This window comes from Acinonyx jubatus, chromosome D4, assembly GCF_027475565.1.
Source record: "Acinonyx jubatus isolate Ajub_Pintada_27869175 chromosome D4, VMU_Ajub_asm_v1.0, whole genome shotgun sequence".
NCBI lineage: Eukaryota > Metazoa > Chordata > Mammalia > Carnivora > Felidae > Acinonyx > Acinonyx jubatus.
Window position 1 is genome coordinate 21,034,762 of NC_069391.1, and position 21,222 is coordinate 21,055,983.

The window sequence follows — 21,222 nt, forward strand, 5'->3', positions numbered from 1 at the left end:
GTCTAATGTGAACATCAACTTCGTTTCTACATATCTTTATTCATCTTCTCACATAACTCTATCTCAGAGAAAAAGATACCTCTCTATCTATATTCCCAGATTCCATTCTTACTCATCAAGGTTTTATGGCCTTGATTTAATGATTATTTCATGATTCAGTCACTTCCAGTTCTAATTTCAGGCAGTCAAAAGTTTTTCTTTTAAAAGAACACTTTGCATAACAATAATTTAATTTTTATCCGCCTTTCAATTTTATTCTCTCCTTTCATTACTAGACTAGTAGCTACAGCCTGAATTCCTATTCTGTTGTAGTCTTTGAAGTTAGATTCTTCTATTTTTATATTAACATTATTTGGAAGACACTCCTGAATCCTGAATTCTTCCTTGATGGCACCCTAATCTTAGTCCTTTCTGTATTCAGACTTATTGCTGCATTTGATGTTTTTTTCTTTGCTTGTGTGACATCAGTGGACTTTTTTGTTCTAGTCCCTCTCCAAATGCTTTTTAATTAAGCTTCATTTTCTCCCTAACACAAACGCATGTGCTTTTTTTACTCTAATTTTTAATGTTTATTTCTTTTTGAAGGAGAGAGAGACAGAGCATGATGGGGGAGAGGCAGAGAGGGAGACACAGAATCCGAAATGGGCTCCAAGCTCTGAGCTGTCAGCACAGAGCCTGATCGATGCAGGGCTCGAACTCATGAACCATGAGATCATGACCTGAGCCGAAGTTGGATGCTCAGCCGACTGCTGACTGAGCCACCCAGGCACCCCAACTTTAGATCACTTTAAATTCGATATGGTGAAAAATGAAATCACCAACTTTCCCTTTTCCTTCAATATTTCATTAGTACCACTATTAGGATGTTATTAGTTCTTCTGTTAGTACCACAATTATTACCATTATTAGTTCCAAATTTATTGGCTAGAAACTATTGTATCTGTATTAATTTCATTTTGTAAAAATTCCCCATAATCAGTGTCCATTTTCTTTTCTTTTCTTTTTTTGTATGTTTTATATTTACTCCTATACTAAATTATTATTACTACTACCCCAGTCCGGGCCCATATCATTTATGTTATACTGTTTCACTAAATTCAGTAGCTTTATTTTCTCATTATCCACTTTAGATTAAGTTAAGCATCTTCATCTAAAACATCTCATATTTATCATGTTAACCACTATGACAAAACTTTAATTTTCCTATCCTATTATATAGCATTGAATTTCTGTGCTTGTCAGAGTTTTTATTGTCTAATCCCATTCACTTTGCCTTTTTTTTTAACCTCTGCTTTCCAAAGACATTCATTTGAATTAGTGTCACTTTTTGTCATGTCATGTACTTTTCTGCATCTTCATTTTTGATTATGCTATGTATTTTGCCTCAGTACTTCCATTTTTTTTACCATACTTATCTATTTTAATCTTTGCCTTCTTTAAACTTGCATATTAATCCACACCTATCTTGTATAATCTTTTGTGTCATCATAGCACTAGTTCATTTTTATTTTTATTATTTTTTTTCTGTAACTGATGAGCGAGTTTTATTTTTTCCTTTTATATTCTAGAGGGAAGAGATACTGTCTTCTATTTAATCCTGGATACTATATCCAAAGTCAGAACATCAGCTCCAAAGCAGAAAGCTTCTGAAAAACAAATAGTGTCATGGCATGGTTGTGGACATTTTTCTAAATGATGGTTCCTAAAACTTTGCATTAGAAGACTTGGAATTAGATAACCAGTTTGAGAAACACTAGAAAAACCAAGTTACAAAGATAAGAGGAAGATCATTACTGTAATAATTTTGAGGAAATACTTAACCTGAGCTCAACTGTTTTTAAACAACTGAGAGTTTTCTAAAGATAATGATGACATAATCATGCCAAAAATGATGGGAGCTTAAAGCATAGTTCTGTTTCAGTTGATTTTTTTAAAGGCAACTTATAAATGGAAAATAGCTTATTAGATATAAGAAAAGAGCATTTTTACCTCAAACTTTACTTATTCTGGAAACAATTTAAAAAATGTAAAGCCAGCGGCACCTGGGTGGCGCAGTTGGTTGGGCGTCCGACTTCAGCCAGGTCATGATCTCGCAGTCTGGGAGTTCGAGCCCCGCATCAGGCTCTGGGCTGATGGCTCAGAGCCTGGAGCCTGTTTCCGATTCTGTGTCTCCCTCTCTCTCTGCCCCTCCCCCATTCGTGCTCTGTCTCTCTCTGTCCCAAAAATAAATAAACGTTGAAAAAAAAAATTAAAAAATAAAATAAAAAATGTAAAGCCATATTTCAGTGCTAATGGAACCTGAGAAAATCTTTGTGAGAGAGAAACATGAATGGAAATGTGGTAAATCCTTCAGCCGGACCACTAATCTTATTCAACATCAAAGAATACACACTGAAGAGAAGCCTTATGAATGTAATGAATGTGGAAAAGCTTTTAGTCAGAGCACTAATCTTATTCAACATCAAAGAGTCCATACTGGTGAGAAACCTTATGAGTGTAATGAATGTGAAAAAACATTTAGTTATAGGTCATCCCTTAGAAATCATGAGAGAATTCATACCAGAGAAAAACCCTATCCTTGTCATGAATGTGGGAAGGCTTTTAGCCATATTTCAGCCCATACTCAACATCACAGAATTCATACTGGAAAGAAACCATATGCGTGTACTGAATGTAGGAAAACTTTCAGCTGGAGCACACATCTTATTGAACATCAGGGAATTCATTCTGGGGAAAAATCCTACCAATGTAAGGAATGTCGCAAAGTTTTTTGCCATAGCACATCACTAATCCAACATCAGAGAACTCACACAGGAGAAGAGCCCTATAAATGTAATGAATGTGGAACAGCCTTCAGTCATACCCCAGCCTTCATTCAACATCAGAGAATTCATATGGGAGAGAATCCCTATGAATGTAATGAATGTGGAAAGGCCTTCAATTGGAGCGCACATCTTACTCAACACGAGAGAACTCATACTGGAGAGAAACCTTATGTTTGTAAGGAATGTGGAAAGACCTTCAGCCAAAGAACACACCTTACTGAACATCTAAAAATTCATTCTGGGGAGAAACCCTATCGATATAATCTATGTCAAAAACTATTTTGCTATAGAACATCATTAATTCGACTTCAGAGAACTCATACAGGAGAGAAACCCTACCAATGTAATGAATGTGGGAAATCTTTCAGCTAAGCTCAGCCCTTACTAAACATAAGCGAACACACACAGGGAAGAAACCTTATCAATGTAATAAATGTAGTGATGTTTTTTGTCATAGTACATATTTAATTTGATACCAAAGAATTCATTTTAGAAATGAAATCTTATCAGAGTAATGAATTTGGGAAAGCCTGCAGCCATATGTCATCACATATACCTGAGCACTCAGTGGTAAATGTTATGCAAGAAAAACTTTAGGTAAAATGCTCATTTACTCAATATTATGTTTGTATGGAGAAAAAACACTATTCTTGCAATTCTGAAAAAAAAGTGTTATCATTGAGAGAAAAACTTATAATGGAATTATCCCCAAACTGGTTTGTTGTTAAAAATATATTTAGAAGATTATTTTTAGAAATAATTAATTACAAGTATACATATTTGCTTATAATAAAAGGCTTTTCAGGTACACAAAAGTTGTAGTGGGATAATGAAAGTTGTTTATAAATCATCCTTTATATTTTTAGTAATTCTCCTATTATTTTTGAATGTTAAAAAAATACCTTCATAGTGGGTTTGAGTTTTTTAAATTAACAAGTTTGTGTAATAGCCATATAAGAGAATGCTTTCCTCCACAGAGAAGTATGCATTATTTTCCAGTATTCATGGAATTTTTTTTTAACAGGCTATATATAGGTACAAAGAAAATCTCTCCAAGGGAAATAGTCAAGCCCATCCTATTTTGTTTTTTTTTTTTAACTACAATGAGATAAAAGTAGATGAACAACTTAAAATAGCACCACAAAGTTATTTAGAAATTAAAAAATAATTTTATAAGTAACTTTGGTGTTAAAGAATAAATCCAAACAGAAAAAAATATAATTATTAGAAAATAATAAAATTTAAACATAAATGAAGTATTCAGTTTTTTAAAAGAGGAAATAGAATAATGATACAAACCCAAAGAAAATAAAAGGAATGCATTAATAAACACAAAAATATACATTAATTAGATACAAAAAATATGTTTGATAAGTCAATAGACAAACTCTAGCAAGTAGGACAACAGGAAAAAAGGAAAAAAAAACAACATCTAGAAGAAAAGGAACATAAAAGGGAAGTTACATTTTCTAATTCAGTGATTAACAGGTCAAATCTAGCAGTTTAGTAAAATCAATACTGAGATCATAGGATTTCCAAACTAGTTCAAAAGTAGAAATGTACATTAATAAAGATAATATACTTAATACATAATGTAAAAGTATTTGGTAAAATTTTACAGCCTTTGTGTTTTTTTTGAGGCAAATATATGGTTTATTTTTGAAGAAATCTGTCAACATAAATCTAAAATTTGACATAGATTATGGATTTTTTAAATTAAAAAAATTTTTTAATGTAATATTTTTAATTTACACCCAAATTCGTTAGCATATAGTGCAACAGTGATTTCAGGAGTAGATTCCCTAACACCCCCTGCCCATTACCCCATCCCCCCTCCCACAATCCCTCCAGTAACCCTCTGTTTGTTCTCCATATTTAAGAGTCTCTTCTGTTTTGTCCCCCTCCCTGTTTTTATATTATTTTTGCTTACCATCCCTTATGTTCATCTGTTCTGTGTCTTAAAGTCCTCATATGAGCGAAATCACATGATATTTCTCTAATTTCGCTTAGCATAATACCCTCTAGTTCCATCCACGTTGCAAATGGCAAGATTTCATTTTTTTTTTATTGCCGAGTGATACTCTATTGTGTGTGTGTGTGTGTGTGTGTGTGTGTGTGTGTGTGTGTGTGTGTGTGTGTATACACCACATCTTTATTCATTCATCCATCAAGGGACATTTGGGCTCTTTCCATATTTTGGGTATTGTTGATAGTGCTGCTATAAACATCGGGGTGCATGTGCCCCTCTTAAACAGCATACCTGTATTCCTTGGATAAATACTTAGTAGTGCAATTGCTGGGTCATAGGGTAGTTCTAGTTTTAATTTTTTGAGGAACCTCCATACTGTTTTCCAGAGTGGCTGTACCAGCTTGCATTCCCACCAGCAGTGCAAAAAGAGATCCTCTTTCTCCACATCCTCACCAACATCTGTTGTTGCCTGAATTGCTAATGTTAGCCATTCTGACCGGTGTAGGGTGGTATCTCATTGTGCTTTTGATTTGTATTTCCCTGATGATGAGTGATGTTGAGCATGTTTTCATGTGTCGGTTGGCCATCTGGATGTCTTCTTTGGAGAAGTGTCTATTCATGTCTTTGCCCATTTCTTAACTGGATTATTTGTTTTTTGGGTGTTGAGTTTGGTAAGTTTTTTGTAGATTTTGGATACTAACCCTTTATCTGATATGTCATTTGCAAATATCTTCTCCCATTCTTGTCAGTTGCCTTTTAGTTTTGCTGATTGTTTCCTTCGCTGTGCAGAAGCTTTTTATTTTGATGAGGTCCCAATAGTTCATTTTTGCTTTTGTTTCCCTTGCCTCCAGAGCCGTGTTGAGTAAGAAGTTGCTGCAGCCAAGATCAGAGAGGTTTTTGCTTGCTTTCTTCTTGAGAATTTTGATGGCTTCCTGTCTTGCATTTAGGTATTTTATCCATTTTGAGTTTATTTTTGTGTATGGTGTAAGAAAGTGGTCCAGGTTCATTCTTCTGCATGCCGCTGTCCAGTTTTTCCAGCACCACTTGCTGAAGAGACTGTCTTTATTCCACTGGATATCCTTTCCTGCTTTGTCAAAGATTAGTTGGCCATACGTTTGTGGGTTCTGTATTCTGTTCCATTGATCTAAGTGTCTGTTTTTGTGCCATGGTGTTTTTTAAAGTTAGGGATAGAAGGGAACTTACAGGATATTTACCAGAAACTTATGTAAACATTGTGAATAACTAGAAGCATTCTTACCAGAAGCAGTAATGAGAAATGATTTTTCATGTCACTACTATTAGCATTGCTCTGAAGGTACCAGATAATAGAAAAAAAAACCGAACTGGTAATATTTCAAAAGAAGAGAAAAAGAACTGATATCATTTGAAATGATATGTTGGGTGACTAGAAAATCCAACTGGTAGAACTAGTAAGGTGGAGATATATAAACTATCAACAGTGTATAAGTAAAAAGGTGTCTTAAATAGAAGAAATAGAAAATGTAATGGGAAAAAGTGACTGTCACAATATTGACAACAAATTTTAAAATACCAGAAATAATCCAAGAGATGTTTATAGGATAAATCTTTCCTGAAGAACATAGAATAATGTAATAACAAGAGAAACATATTTGGAAAAATAGTTGTCAATTTATTTCAAATTTATCTTTGTAACTCAATGAAATTTTTTAAAATAACATTTTTATTGTGATATTCTCACACCACACAGTTCACTCTTCTAAAGTACAATTCATTGGTTTTTAGTATATTCAGAGTTGTGGGACCATCACCACTATCTAATTTCAGAACATTTTCATCACCTCAAAAAGAAACCCCATACCCATTAGCAGTAATTCACGATTGCCCTTCTCCCTCCAGCCTCAGGTGACCACTCATTTACTTTCTCTTTCTGTGGGTTTTTCTACTATGGTCTTTTCATATCAGTGAAATAACAGAATATGTAGCCTTTTGTGGCTGGCTTCTTTCACTTAGCATAATATTTTCAAGATTCATTCATGTAATAAGTATCAGTACTTCATTTTGCTTTATGGCTAAATAAAACTCCATTGTATGGATCTACCACAGTTCATTCATGAGTTGATGGATATTTCAGTTATTTCCACTTTTTGGTTATTATAGATAATGCTGCTGTAAACACTCATGTATAATTTTTTGTGTGGACATGTTTTCAGTTCTCTTGGATATGTGCCTTGGAGAGAGAGAGTTGAGTCACAAGTTAACTCTGTGTTTACCTGTTTGAGGAAATGCCAGATTATTTTCTAAAGTAGCTGCACCATTTTACAAGCCAACCAGCAACATGTGAGGGTTCCTATTTTTCCACATCCTTATCAACACTTGTTTTCTCTGTAGAAGATATGTGTATATTTTCAAAAATATTTACACATATATACAGTAGGTATATTTTCATAAATATTTTTATAGATATACATATATGTATGTTTTCTTTGAAGAAATGTTCAGATCCCTTGCCCATTTTAAATTAGATTGTCTTTATTTAAAAAGTTTTAAATGTTTTTATTTATTTTTGAGAGAGAGAGAGAGAGAGCGCATGCATGAGTAGAGGAGGGGCAGAGAGAGAGGCAGACACAATCTGAAGTAGGCTCCAGGCTCTGAGCTGTCCGTACAGAGCCTGACCCAGGGCCCAAACTTGTAAACCACATGATCATGACCTGAGCCAAAGTCATACATTTAACTGACTGAGCCACCCAGGCTTCCCAGATTAATTGTCTTTTTATTGTTGAATTGTAAGAGTTCTTTATGTATTCTAGATACTAAAACCCTTATAATTTGCAAATATCTGTCCCATTTTGTGGGTTTTCTTTGGACGTTCTTTGAAGCAGAAAAGGTCTTAATTTTGATGTAGTCCAACTTATTTATTTTTTCTTTTATTGTTGTCCCTTAGGTGTAATGGAAAGTTGAAGATTTATGTATTACAGTTTACAGTTTTAGTGCTTACTGTTAGATCTATCATCCATTTTTATTTAACTTTTTTGTATATGGTGTGAGATAGGAGTCCAACATCATTCTTCTGCATGATATTCAGTTGTCCCAGCACCTTTGTTGAAAAGACTGTTTCCCACATTTAATTGTCTGAGCATCCTTGTCATTCAGTGAGATTTAAAAATTTTAGCACACTAAATATAAGTATATTTGAGTAATTAAAAGAATGTTAAAAGTTAGGAACAACAAATGGGGCTTGTCTTCCAAGCAATTCACACAGTAGCCTGTCGGAAACAAAATAGTTGGTACACCATAGATGAAACCATTGGATCTGGAGAATAGAAAACAGAAAAATGTGTATATATGAGAATCTAGTTTATGGTAACAGCATAGAATAGTAGAGAAAGAATAGACTAGTCGTTAAATGATATTGGGATGATTGGCTATTTACTTGGAAAAACAATTACCTCAGCATACACAAAACTAAATTCTAGAAGAGAATAAATGAATGCTATTTTATGGTAGTTTTCCATGAGAAAGCTGGGCACATAAGTCTGAAGTTTTCTTCAGATCATTCCACAACCATTATTGGATAAATACAAATTTAAGAATTTTGAAAAAGTTTTATTATAACCACTGACAGAATTATGGCATGAATCTCTGATTTGTGGGGCCCAGGGCAAAATGAAAATTCAGGAATCCTTGAAAATCAGGAATCCTTGTTCAAAAATGTGCCCTGAAAGGTACAAAAATATTAAGAGGTTTTTTTTCCTTTCTGTGGTCTTTTTGGTGTTTTTTAATTTTCTGTTTAATACCATTCTAACTAAAGCAAAATTTAAAGTATTAACATAAATTTTGCTTTTATCTTTCTATTGTGCAGTGTCAGCTTTAAATGCAACAAACAGCATTCAACTCATGTGTGGGATCACCAAAATTAAGCAAGTTGGGTTTTGTAATTCACATATGCACATGCATTTCATTCTCCCAGAAGAGTAGGAAAATGTTGCACAAAACGAATGCTCTTTATTTCACTTCTTGACATGTGCACATTCTACCAACACTCTTTCCCTCCAGCTTCCTGATGAGTAAGGACCAAGAGGAAAAGGAACTATGTGTTGTACTACCTTTTCTTTTCTGTCTGTGTCATAATTTTCAGCATCAGTAAATGCAAGTATGTAACTCTAGTGACAAAAGCTAAGATACGGTTCCTTGGTATCATTTGTATTTCTTAAACCATTGCTTGCTTTCTGAGATGGAAATGAATTTCTCATTCATACGGCTCCGCCTACTTTCGCTGTCACCACCTGTACTTATTCAGTTGTAGATACAAAACACTTAACCTTTCTTAAGTCTCAACTGAATTCCTACATGCTGTGGGTCCACTGCAATTCTCTGTTCATGGGACGGGGAAAACATCATGTGCAAAGGGATGGTAGGGAATGGCAGACATAAGTACTGTGCATATATCCTCTGTCCATGCACATGCTCCATTGTCCCAATGGGTTGCACTCTTGTGAAACAAGCCCTGCACGTGCACAGCCCAATACATTTGATTCGTCTAGTCAGTTTACAGATTGATCCCTGCTGCCTAACTGGTGAGTGGAGCATGCGGCATGGCGATGGCCTAGTTCAAGGCTGCCCCAGGGGAGGGTCACCTTACCACTGAGCCAGCTACACCGCAGGGCTGTGGACTATGTACCCACTGACAGGAGGGTGAGCCTCCAGCTTGTCCAGGGCTACTTGAAGTATTCTTCCATGTGTGAAGAACATGAACATCAGGCTGGGTGTGCAGGCTTCCAGACAGGTGGCTGTGCTGAAGTCTTTACTTGGTTCTTTTTAATATGAGGTATGCTGGAACTTTGTAGTATAATGTTATTACACATCTTTTCTTCGCAAAACTTCCATTTTCCTGAGAGTCACTTACTGCTTTGTAGTTTTATTTTCTTTATGTATGTCTCCCCTATTCATTAAGTATCTGGCAGAAGTATAAGTTGCTTTTTCTTTCTTGAAAAAACATTTTTTTAGTTTATTTATTTATTTTGAGAGAGTGAGAGAACACAAGCAGGTTAAGAACAGAGAGGGTGGGAGAGAGAGAATCCCAAGCAGGCTCTGCACTGTCAGCACAGAGCCCAATGCGGGGCTTGAACTCATGAACCGTGAGCTCATGACCTGAGCCAAAATCAGGAGTCGTCGCTCAAGTGGCTGAGCCATCCAAACTCCCTGCCTTTTAATTATTTCTTTTCTTCCTCTTCTTTCTGTTTTTTTTTTCTCCTCCTCCTCCTCCTTTTAAACTTGAAGACACATTCCTGGCACTCTTCCCCCGTCCAGTCAGGTACTTGCTCTTATGCTAACTTTGTCGCTGTTAGAACATTCCTTTGCCATTATTCCAAGAGTTCCCTTTGCTTCTCTCTTGTGTACCATCCCATTTCCACATCTTTCTTGTTCTTTGCTTCCTTCCTCATTTTATGACTCTCTTCTACCAGAAACTTCCCAATAAAGGATTTGTGGAAATGAAAATGTTCAACTTTTCCTATGTGAAACAGTGTTCATCCTATTCCTACATTTGATTGGCTGTATTTTGTAAACTCTAGGTTAAAAATGACTTTCAGACTTTTGAAGTTATTTTGCCATCATTTTTTAGCTTCTAATGTTTCTGTTTAAGAATGCCATCTGATTGGGGCACCTGGGTGGCTCAGTCAGTTGAGCACTTGACTTTGCCTTGGGGCATGATCTCACTGTTTGTGGGTTTAAACCCCCCCTGTTGGGCTCTGTGCCAACACTCAGAGCCTGGAGGCTGCTTTGGATTCTGTGTCTTCCTCTCTCTCTGCCCCTCCCCTGCTCCCGCTCTGTGTCTCTCTCACTCTCAAAAATAAACATTAAAAAATTTAAAAAAAAATGCCATCCTATTTTGCATGTGACATTTTTTTCTTGTTTCCTTTTTTTAAAAAAATTTTAATCCAAGGTAGTTAATCCAAGGTAGTGTAATAATGATTTCAGGAATAGAATTTAATGACTCATCACTTACATATGACACCAGTGCTCATCCCAACAAGTGCCCTCTTTAATTCCCATCACCCATTTAGTCCATCCCCCTCACCCACCTCCCCTCCAGCAGCCCTCAGAAAACCCCTCCAGAAAACCCTTGTTTTCTGTATTTAAGAGTCTCTTATGGCTTGTCTCCCTCTCTGTTTTTATCTTATTTTAACTTCCCTTACCGTATGTTCATCTGTTTTGTTTCTTAAATTCCACATATGAATGAAATCATGTGATATTTGTCTCTCTGTGATTGACTCATTTCGTTTAGCATAATACACTCTAGTTGTATCCACATTGTTGTGAATGGCAAGATTTCATTCTTTTTGACAGACAAGTAATATTCCATATATATATGCACATACAGACATACATATACTACATCTTCTTTATCCATTCATTAGTCAATGGACATTTGGACTGTTTCCATAGTTTGGCTATTGTTGATAATGCTGCTATAAACATTGGGGAGGGTGTGTGTGCCCCTTCAAAACAGCATTTTTGTATCCTTTGGATAAATACCTAGTAGTGCAATTGCTGGGTTGTAGGGTAGTTCTATTTTTAATTTTTTGAGGAACCTCCATACTGTTTTCCAGAGTGGCTGCACCAGTTTGCATTCCCACCAGCAGTGCAAAAGAGATCCTCTTTCTCTGCATCCTCGCCAATATCTGTTGTTACCTGAGTTGTTAATGTTAGCTATTCTGACAGGTGTGAGGTGGTAGCTCATTGTGGTTGTGATTTGTATTTCCCTTATGAGGAGTAATGTTGAGCATCTCTTTGTGTGTCTGGTAGCTATCTGGATGTCTTCTTTGGAGAAGTGTCTATTCATGTCTTTGCCTGTTTCTTCACTGGATTACTTGTTTTTTGGCTGTTGAGTTTGAGAAGTTCTTTGTAGATTTTGGATACTAACCCTTTATCTGATATGTCATTTGCAAATATCTTCTCCCATTCTGTTTGTTGCCTTTTAGTTTTGTTGATTGTTTCCTTCGCTGTGCAGAAGCTTTTTGTCTTGATGAGGTCCCAGTAGTTCATTTTTGCTTTTATTTCCCTTGCCTTTAGAGATGTGATGAGTAGGAAGTTGCTGTGGCTGAGGTCAAAGAGGTTGTTGCCTGTTTTCTCCTCTAGGATTTGATGGCTTCCTGTGTTTATGTCTTCCATCCATTTTGAGTTTATTTTTTGTGTATGGTGTAAGAAAATAGTCCAGGTTCATTCTTCTGCATGTTGCTGTCTATTTTTCCCAACACCATTTGTTGAAGAGACTGTCTTATTTCCATTGTATATTCTTTTCTGCTTTGTCAAAGATTAGCTGGCCATACATTTGTGGGTTCATTTCTGGGTTCTCTTATTCTGTTCCATTGATCTATCTGTGTGTCTCTTTTTGTGCCAGTACGATAATGTCTTGACGATTACAGCTTTGTCATACAGCTAAGTCCTAATTGTGGTGCCTCCAGCTTTGGTTTTCTTTTTCAACATTACTTTGACTATTCAGGGTCTTTTCTGGTTCCACGCAGATTTTAGAATTGTTTGTTTTAGCCCTGTAAAGAATGCTGGTGTTACTTTGATAGGGATTGCATTGAATATGTAGATTTCTTTGGGCAGTATCAACATTTTAACAATATTTTTTCTTCTAATCCATGAGCATGGACTGTTTTTCCATTTTTTTGTGTCTTCAATTTCTTTCATAAGCTTTCTTCTATAGTTTTCACTGTATAGATTTTTCGCCTCTTTAGTTAGGTTTATTCCTAGGTATTTTATGGTTTTTGGTGTCATTATAAATGGGACTGATTCCTTGATTTCTCTTTCTGCTTTGTTACTGATGTATAGAAATGTAACTGATTTCTGTACATTGATTTTATATCCTGTGACTTTGCTGAATTCATGGGTCAGTTTTAGCAGCTTTTTGGTGGAATCTATTGGGTTTCCCATATAGAGTATCATGTCATCTGCAAAGAGTGAAAGTTTGACCTCCTTCTCGCCGATTTGGATGCCTTTTATTTCTTTGTGTTGTCTGATTGCTGAGGCTAAGACTTCCAATACTATGTTGAATAACAGTGGTGAGAGTGGACATCCCTGTCTTGTTCGTGACCTTAGGGGGAAGCTCTCAGTTTTTCCCCATTGAGGATGATATTAACTATGGGTCTTTTGTATATGGTCTTTATGATCTGAAGGTATATTCCTTCTATTCCTACTTTCTTAAGGGTTTTGATCAAGAAAGGGTGCTATAGTTTTTCAAATGACATTTTTTTTATATAACTCTTAGATTCTTTTTCTCCAGTGTTCTCATTTAAGTGTGGTATTCCTTGATTTTGGTTTCTTCCGTTCACTGTCCTATAAATCCATTGTTATCACTTTATTTTATTTTATTTTTTTTTTCAACATTTATTTATTTTTGGGACAGAGAGAGACAGAGCATGAACGGGGGAGGGGCAGAGAGAGAGGGAGACACAGAATCAGAAACAGGCTCCAGGCTCTGAGCCATCATCCCAGAGCCTGACGCGGGGCTCGAACTCCCGGACCGCGAGATCGTGACCTGGCTGAAGTCGGACGCTTAACCGACTGCGCCACCCAGGCGCCCCTTATTTTATTTTTTTAACTTAAAAAATTTTTTAAATGTTTATTTAAAAAAATTTTTTTTAATGTTTATTCATTTTTGAAAGACAGAGACAGAGCACAAGCAGGGGTGGGGCAGAGAGAGAAGGGGACACAGAATCTGAAGCAGGCTCCAGGCTCTGAGCTGTCGGCACAGAGCCCAACGTGCGGCTCGAACTCACAAACTGCAAGATCATGACCTGAGCTGAAGTCGGATGCTCAACTGACTGAGCCACCCAGGTGCCCCTAAATGTTTATTTATTTTTGAGAGAGAGAGAGAGGGAGAAAGCAGGGGAGGGGCAGAGAGAGAGGGGGACAGAGGATCCCAAGTAGGCTCCGCGCTGACAGCAGACAGCCCAACATGGGCTCATACTCACAAACCATGAGATCATGACCTGAGCTGAAGTTGGACACTTAACTGACTGAGCCACCCAGGTGCCCCATTGTATCATTTTACATTCTACCAACAACGTATGGAAATTCTTCTGGTGTGTGTTGTTGTCAGGTGTTTAGTTTTGATTTTGTTCTTGCTATTCTCGTTAGTGTATAGAAATAGGTCATTGTAGTTTTCATTTTAAAATGTAAACAAACAGGGGCTCCTGGGTGGCTCAGTCGGTTGAGCATCCAGCTTCGGCTCAGGTCATGGTCTCACAGTTGGTGAGTTTGAGTCCCATGTCAGGCTCTGTGCTGACAGCTCAGAGCCTGGAGCCTGTTTCGGATTCTGTGTCTCCCTCTCTCTCTCTTCCTCCCCCGCTCGTGCTCTGTCTCTCTCAAAAATAAATAAACATTAAAAATTTTTAAACGTAAAAAACAAAAATATCAAAATGTCATTTAGGTTCACTTCCTCCCCGTACGAAAAAGAGTAGTAATATCCTTTTTGGTTGAGGAATTTGGAAACGAGACTTTTATATATTGTTGCTAAAGTATCTATCTGTGCAGGCCTTTTGGATGGGAATTATCTATTAAATAAATCTTCACTTCCTGTCTACTATGCCAGGCACTGTCCTAAGCACTAAGTAAAATGGGGGATAAGACAAAGTCAGTCTTAATGAGAAAAACAGATGACAAAATAAACACAAGATCTTCTATATCGTCGTCACTGCTAAGAATGGTATGCCACAAAGTAAAGATTGGAGGTTGGCAAACCTAGATGGCAGGGTCATAGAAGGCCCTTCAAGAAGGTGATATATAAGCAATTTGGATTCTTAACTAAAAGTAAAATGTGTTTACCTCTTTTTTTTTTTTTTTTTTTTTTAATTTACATCCAAATTAGTTACCATATAGTGCAACAATGATTTCAGGAGTAGATTCCTTAATGCCCCTTACCCATTTAGCCCATCCCCCCTCCCACAACCCCTCCGGTAACCCTGAGTTTGTTCTCCATATTTATGAGTCTCTTCTGTTTTGTCCTCATCCCTGTTTTTGTATTATTTTTGTTTCTCTTCCCTTATGTTCATCTGTTTTGTCTCTTAAAGTCCTCACATGAGTGAAGTCATATGATTTTTGTCTTTCTCTAATTTCACTTAGCATAATACCCTCCAGTTCCATCCACATAGTTGTAAATGGCAAGATTTCATTCTTTTTGATTGCCAGAATATGTATGTATACACACACACACACACACATATATACACATATATATGTGTGTGTGTGTGTGTGTATATATATATATATATATATATATATATATATATATATATACACATACACACATACATACATACACACACACCACATTTTCTTTATCCATTCATCCATCGATGGACATTTGGGCTCTTTCCATACTGTGGCTATTGTCGATAGTGCTGCTGTAAACATGGGGATGCAGGTGTCCCTTCAAAACAGCACACCTGTACCCCTTGGATAAATGCCTAGTAGTGTAATTGCTGGGTTATAGGGTAGTTCTATTTTTAGTTTTTTGAGGCACCTCCATACTGTTTTCCAGAGTGGGTGCACCAGCTTGCATTCCCACCAACAGTGCAAAAGGGTTCCCCTTTCTCTGCATCCTAGCCAACATCTGTTGTTGCCTGAGTTGTTAATGTTAGCCATTCTGACAGGTGTGAGGTGGTATCTCATTGTGGTTTTGATTTGTATTTCCCTGATGATGTGTGATGTTGAGCATGTTTTCATGTGTCGGTTGGCCATCTGGATGTCTTCGATATGTTTACCTCTTGATCAAGAGATTTCTCCTGTAGAAATCCAGATTACAGAAATATACACACCTACACACATACACACAAGTGTGCAAGGGTTTCACAAGTGTTTCTTCTCTTGTCCCACTGCAGTGCATTCTAGTTCACAGCAGCCAGGGGTCACCTCTGAAAACTCAAATCCCATCATATCACTTCCCTGCTTATAAAACCCTTCAATGACTTGTACTTGAGGTAAAATCTAAACTCCTCGTCTTATAAAACCCATTCCCTATTGCTAGCTTAATTTTGTTTCATACCCTTTACCCCCTCTCTCTTTAGCATCCAGCCACCCTGGTCTGTTTTTTCTTCTTCACATAAGCTAAGCCTTCGCACTTACTCCTCCCTCTGTCTGAAAGCTGTTGCCTACATACTTCCTGTGTTTGGCACATTCTCAGCCTTCTGGTCTCAGCTCAGGACTTGACCTGAGTCGTCTTCTTGACCACATGGTGGCTGGTGTTCCATCAACTTGGTTAAACCGAGAACCAGATTACTCAGCAATGCTTCCTTTATATAGTTCCGGTTAGAGTTGGCCAAAAGAAGAGCTTGCATGACATTTGGAAGGCAGAAGTAAAGCAATGGCCATTACTCTCTGAAGTTCATTATAGTCAGATGAGGTGGTGGACAGATAGATGCAGACACACCCAGCTTGTACTTGACCTCCCTACCCTTGCTGTACTTCTGCCATTTTTGGCATGGAATAACCTGGGAATTGCTGAAATGTTTTAAAATAAAGTATACTTTAAGCAAAACAGACCTTTGTAGTGCAGCTGTGATCGCCCATCCTTTGGGAAAAAACACCAGAGAAACATCAATTTGTTGTTAGATGGTGAAATTTGCCAAGTCCTATAGAGATCATTCAATGCTTCCTAATGGGGGTGCTATTGATATGTTGGATGAAATAGTTCTGTGGGGGACCAGCCTAGGTATGGCAGAAGGGTTAGCATCCCTGGATTCTGGTCACCAAATGTCAGTAGCACTCTCCAGTTACTGTAAAAAACAAAAATGTCACACTCCTCCCCCATTTCCAAAACCTCCCAGGACTAGTGCCCTCCGTAGTTATGAACTACTGAATCTTTGCATTTTTATCCCAGGTAAATGGAGGCCAGAGAAGGGGAAGAACTTGCCTAAGTCACAGACAAGACATATATAAAATAATCAGAGAAGATTTATTGATAACTTGCTACACGGAGCCCAGGCATTCTACTAGAAGCTGTCTGGGGTGGGGAAGGGGAAGAACACAAGAAATACAAAACGTGGTCTCTAGCCTCAGAAGAGAGGAAGAGAGTGCAAAGACTAATTTTTATTAGGAACTTATTGCATTCTAGCACTTTCAAACCTTTTCTGTTATCTTTGCAACAATTCTTTGAGGAAACCAAAGGCTCACAGGGCTTAATTGTAGTCAGAATTTGAACCCAGTTTTTTTATGACTCCAAAGTCACTATTATCTTTTCAATGGAAAGATGGCCTTCTGGGTAACCTGGAGCCATATGTACATAATTACTTGCTGAATTTCAATGGGTGGATCTGGAGGCAACTATCACTGGATTCTTGGTTTGCTTACCTACAGGGAGTCCTCATGCTGTGGTAGAAACTTTAAATTAGAAAAGAAAGTGAACGCTTATGTTTTCACCCCTGCTCCTACTCTAAGTGGGAAGAGAACTCTGGACTTCTTTTGAGAAGACTACTTATTTCTAGATATTAGGATGGTGTGCCAGACATAAAGATGTATTACTCAGATTCTCCTTCCAAGAAAGTGCTCATGGCTGAGCTGTGAGAGTGAAGTTAGCTGATAGCCTCCACTGTTAACTCATTCAGATTTGCCTCAGTTCTTGAGCTAAGGTACTGGTCTTCTTGGGGTGGCCCAGCCAATGACTGAGCACTACTGTGGTACAAGGTCCTATCTGTGTCTGCCTAATGCAGGATGCTTCTAACATGCTTCAGAGCTTCCCACTGGCCTGACAGAGACGTTGTCAGCTCTATGTCATCTTTTCCTAATCCTTCCATAGTCTTGCTGCCTCCTTTTTCCTTTCACAAATGTTATTCCCTGATAAGCCTTTTATACCACTAAATCTGTCTCAGCATCTGCTTTTTGAGGACCCAGCTACCACAGATGGATTGTAGTTAGCTCCAAACAACCTTTCATCATGAAGGGAGTGGATATTTTAGAACTGGATTTGAGCTGGTACCGGCAGAATGGGTGCTGGGAACCAAGAAATACTTCTACTCTGGCACATGAATATTTAAACTTGTGTTTCTTCCTATTCTTCTTGGCACTGGTAATGTCTTGGTATTATATAACATGGCTTGAATGTTCCCACTGGCTTTCTCAATGAGTGATTTGTTCAATTAGTCAAGAGTGTGACTGAAGACAAGGTCACTAAGTCCATTTCCAGCCAGCCAGTTGGCGTGAGTCAAGTTGCTGGGCTATAAATTGACGGTTATCTATTTATATATGGATTCCATAAGCCCCAGTCATTTGGGGGCTTGTATGCCAATCATTTCTCAACCACCTGGCAGACTGTCCCCCTTCCTTTGGGTCACTTATAAAATGCCCTATATTTGGCATTGAGTGAGGAAGTCTTAATGTGGTTAGTGACCAAGTTAACTTAACTTGAAGCCATGAATGGAAAAGAATAGTTTTTGCTTTTTGGTATGGAAGTATCTCCTAATTCCTTATGAGAAGAACAATATCTCCAAATCATCAATCCAACCATTCATCTTTCAAATATTTGTTTACTAAAAAGAGTTGTTACTTGTCCTTCACTTGATCAGGCTCTTGGCAGCTACAACTACAGAACTGTATTTTTGAGGAATCTACACGCAGCTTCTTCAGTAGTAACTACAAAGCAGACTCCTCTGAGGGTCTAAAGCATTACTGTTTCCGGTTCCGTTGGTCCTTCATGTCAGAAACATTAAGCTTTGACCTGTGCAGTGAAGTCATGAGAGTAGGGAGTCTGGGGTCAGACAGTCTTGGGTTCAAATATGGGTTCTCCCACAGACTGGCTGTGTGATCTTGGTTGGTTTACTTAACCTCTCTTAAGTCTTAGTTCATACCTCTGTAAAACAGGAAACCTATCATATAGAGGTATTATGAGGATTATATGAAAGACTATTTGTAAAGCACTTAATCTAGTATGGAGCTCTTTATTTCTGACATTAAAATATTATTTTTACATATCAGGCCCTTGGACAGAGGATACTTGTACTGCTGTATCCTCATTGTAACTATTTGCTTAGTAAGTGGATTCTGGCACAGTCCAATCCTTGAACTTTTAAAAGTGACTTTGAACAAGGCCTTCTTTCTTTGATTACCAAATTGTTCCCAAGTTTGATGAACTCTAAAAGCTTTAAATATAACAGTTGCTGATGCAACTTGACTGTAATGTAGCAGTTTGGATTCAGGTGTCATGTTTGAAATGTGGCTATATGATTGCATATTAGCTCTCTGGTCTTAAGAGGTCGGTAGATATTTGGGGCCTAGGAAGTTCAGCCCTGGAATAACTGGCTACCCTTAACAAGAATGAGGACCATCTCAGCTGATCCCATAGAAGAGAAGGTGCAAAGGTCAGCTCCCCAGCACAGCAGCAGATGCCGTGAGGTACACTTAGTCCATCTGCTGCTGTTGTGCTGACTGAGACCGGCTCATCAGAAGTGCTGTTTGTCCGCTAGCAGAGAGGAAGGAGTCCATTTCCTTGGGGCTGATCGGCTAGCAAACCAAGTGAATTCTCACCCCTTTCTCCACAAAACCTTTACTTCCCAGAGACCCTCTCTACCCCTCTTCACTGGACTGGGAGAGGGCTGAAGTCTTTTAAAGCGTGTGTTCCTTAGATGAAGCTTCAGTCATCTGGAGGGAAAAAATTCTGGCTCTGTACCTGAAATTAAGTGATTGGTTTTTAATTGAATCACATTATGTTTTTTTCTCTTTTTATTCATCTTCATTACTATTGGCTTCTCTGTTTTTATATTTGTGTATATGTGTGTGTGCATATATATACATTTTATACACACGTGTGTGTGTGTGTGTATATATATATATTTTTATTTTTTTTTTTTTTTTTTTTTTTTTGCCAGTATTTTCTCCCAGTCTGTGGCTTGTCTTTGGTCTTCATTACAGTAGGCTTCTGTTTTTATGTGTGTGTGTGTGTAAATATATATATGTATATATATTTGCCAGTATTTTCTCCCGGTCTGTGGCTTGTCTTTCATTCCTTTTAAAGAACAGAACTATTTGATTTTGATGATATCCAATTTATGACTCATGCTTTTGGTATTGTATCTAGGATATCTTTGCCTAACGTAGGGTCACAGAGGTTTTCTTCTCTGTTTTTGAAAAGTTTTGTAGGGGCACCTGGGTGGCTCAGTTGGTTAAGTGTCCGACCTTGGCTCAGGTCACCATGTACGGTTTGTGGGTTCAAGCCTCATGTCGGGCTCTGCGCTGACAGCTCAGAGCCTGGAGCCTGCTTCAGATTCTGTCTCTCTCCCTCTCTGCCCCTCCCCTGCTTGTGCTCTCAAAAATAGACATTAAAAAAAGTTTTGTAGCTTTAGATTTTTCAGTTTGTGTCTATGATCCATTTTGAGTTAATTTTTGTATACAAACAACATAAGGATTGAACTCCCCAGCATCATTTGTTGAGAATATATCCTTTGTCAAAAATCAGTCATTAATACAACACTGTCTTTATTATGGTAGCTTTATTTTAAAAATCTTGAAATAGAACAGTGTTTATCTGCCAACTTGTTCATCAATTTCAAATTTATTTTAGCTATTCTAGACCCTTTGCACTTTCAAATTTTTAAAATACATTTGCCAATTTCTCACAAAAAATGACTACAGGGATATTGATTTTTGGTTAATCAAACGGAGGGAATAAAGTACACAGACTTTGCCACCAATTGAAGGTCAGTTCTCCCATCTCAAGGGATAGAAAACCCATAACCAGCCCATAATGGCTAAAATTATATAGACCTCAAAATACCAGTGCCTGGATATCAGTTGAACATAAATTAGGAATGGCCACACAGGAGCTGGCAAGACTTTAAAGCGAGCCACAGATTGAATGCCACAACCCCTAGGTTCACTGCTCTCTACCCAGCTCCTTCTTTGATACCAACCTCTTTCTGTTTGGGGGAAGTGAAAAAGGGACAAGGCACAAGGCAGAAATGAACCATAACTTTAACAAGCCCCTTTCTAACTTTCAAGACCTATGCTAAGTCCCACCTTCTCCAGAAATAATTCTCTGACCCTACCAGCCCAATATGTGCTAAACATGATGAGGGTTCTTTCTATACACATCTCATTGAATCGCTATAGTAATCTATGAGGCATGTATAAGGAAACTAAGTATCACAGGAAGTTAAATCTGTCCTCATGGCTTCAAAATGACAGAAATAGGAAGGAAGCCCAGATCTACATAACTCCAAAGTCATGCTCCCTCTTTTTTTAAATGTTCATTTATTTATTGGGGGGGGGGAGGGGGAGAGAGAGAGAATGAATGAATCCTAACCAAGCTCCATGATGTCAGTGCAGAGCCAGAACTCATGAACTGTGAGATCATGACCTGAGTCGAAATCAAGAGTCAGATGCTTAACCAACTGAGCCACTCAGGCACCCCCAAAGCCGTGCTCTTAAGCCCTTTCTACGTGATACCACCTC

The 21,222-nt window shown here is 37.7% G+C and overlaps 1 protein-coding gene across 1 annotated transcript; it reads left to right on the plus strand.

The window, feature by feature from the left end:
• The first annotated feature begins 2,267 nt into the window (after positions 1 to 2,267).
• On the plus strand, positions 2,268 to 3,302 carry ZNF883 (zinc finger protein 883). Its single transcript, XM_027035530.2, has one exon. It carries the CDS (start codon positions 2,292 to 2,294, stop codon positions 3,195 to 3,197), a length of 906 nt encoding a protein of 301 aa, XP_026891331.1. The 5' UTR covers positions 2,268 to 2,291; the 3' UTR covers positions 3,198 to 3,302.
• The last annotated feature ends 17,920 nt before the right edge of the window (positions 3,303 to 21,222 follow it).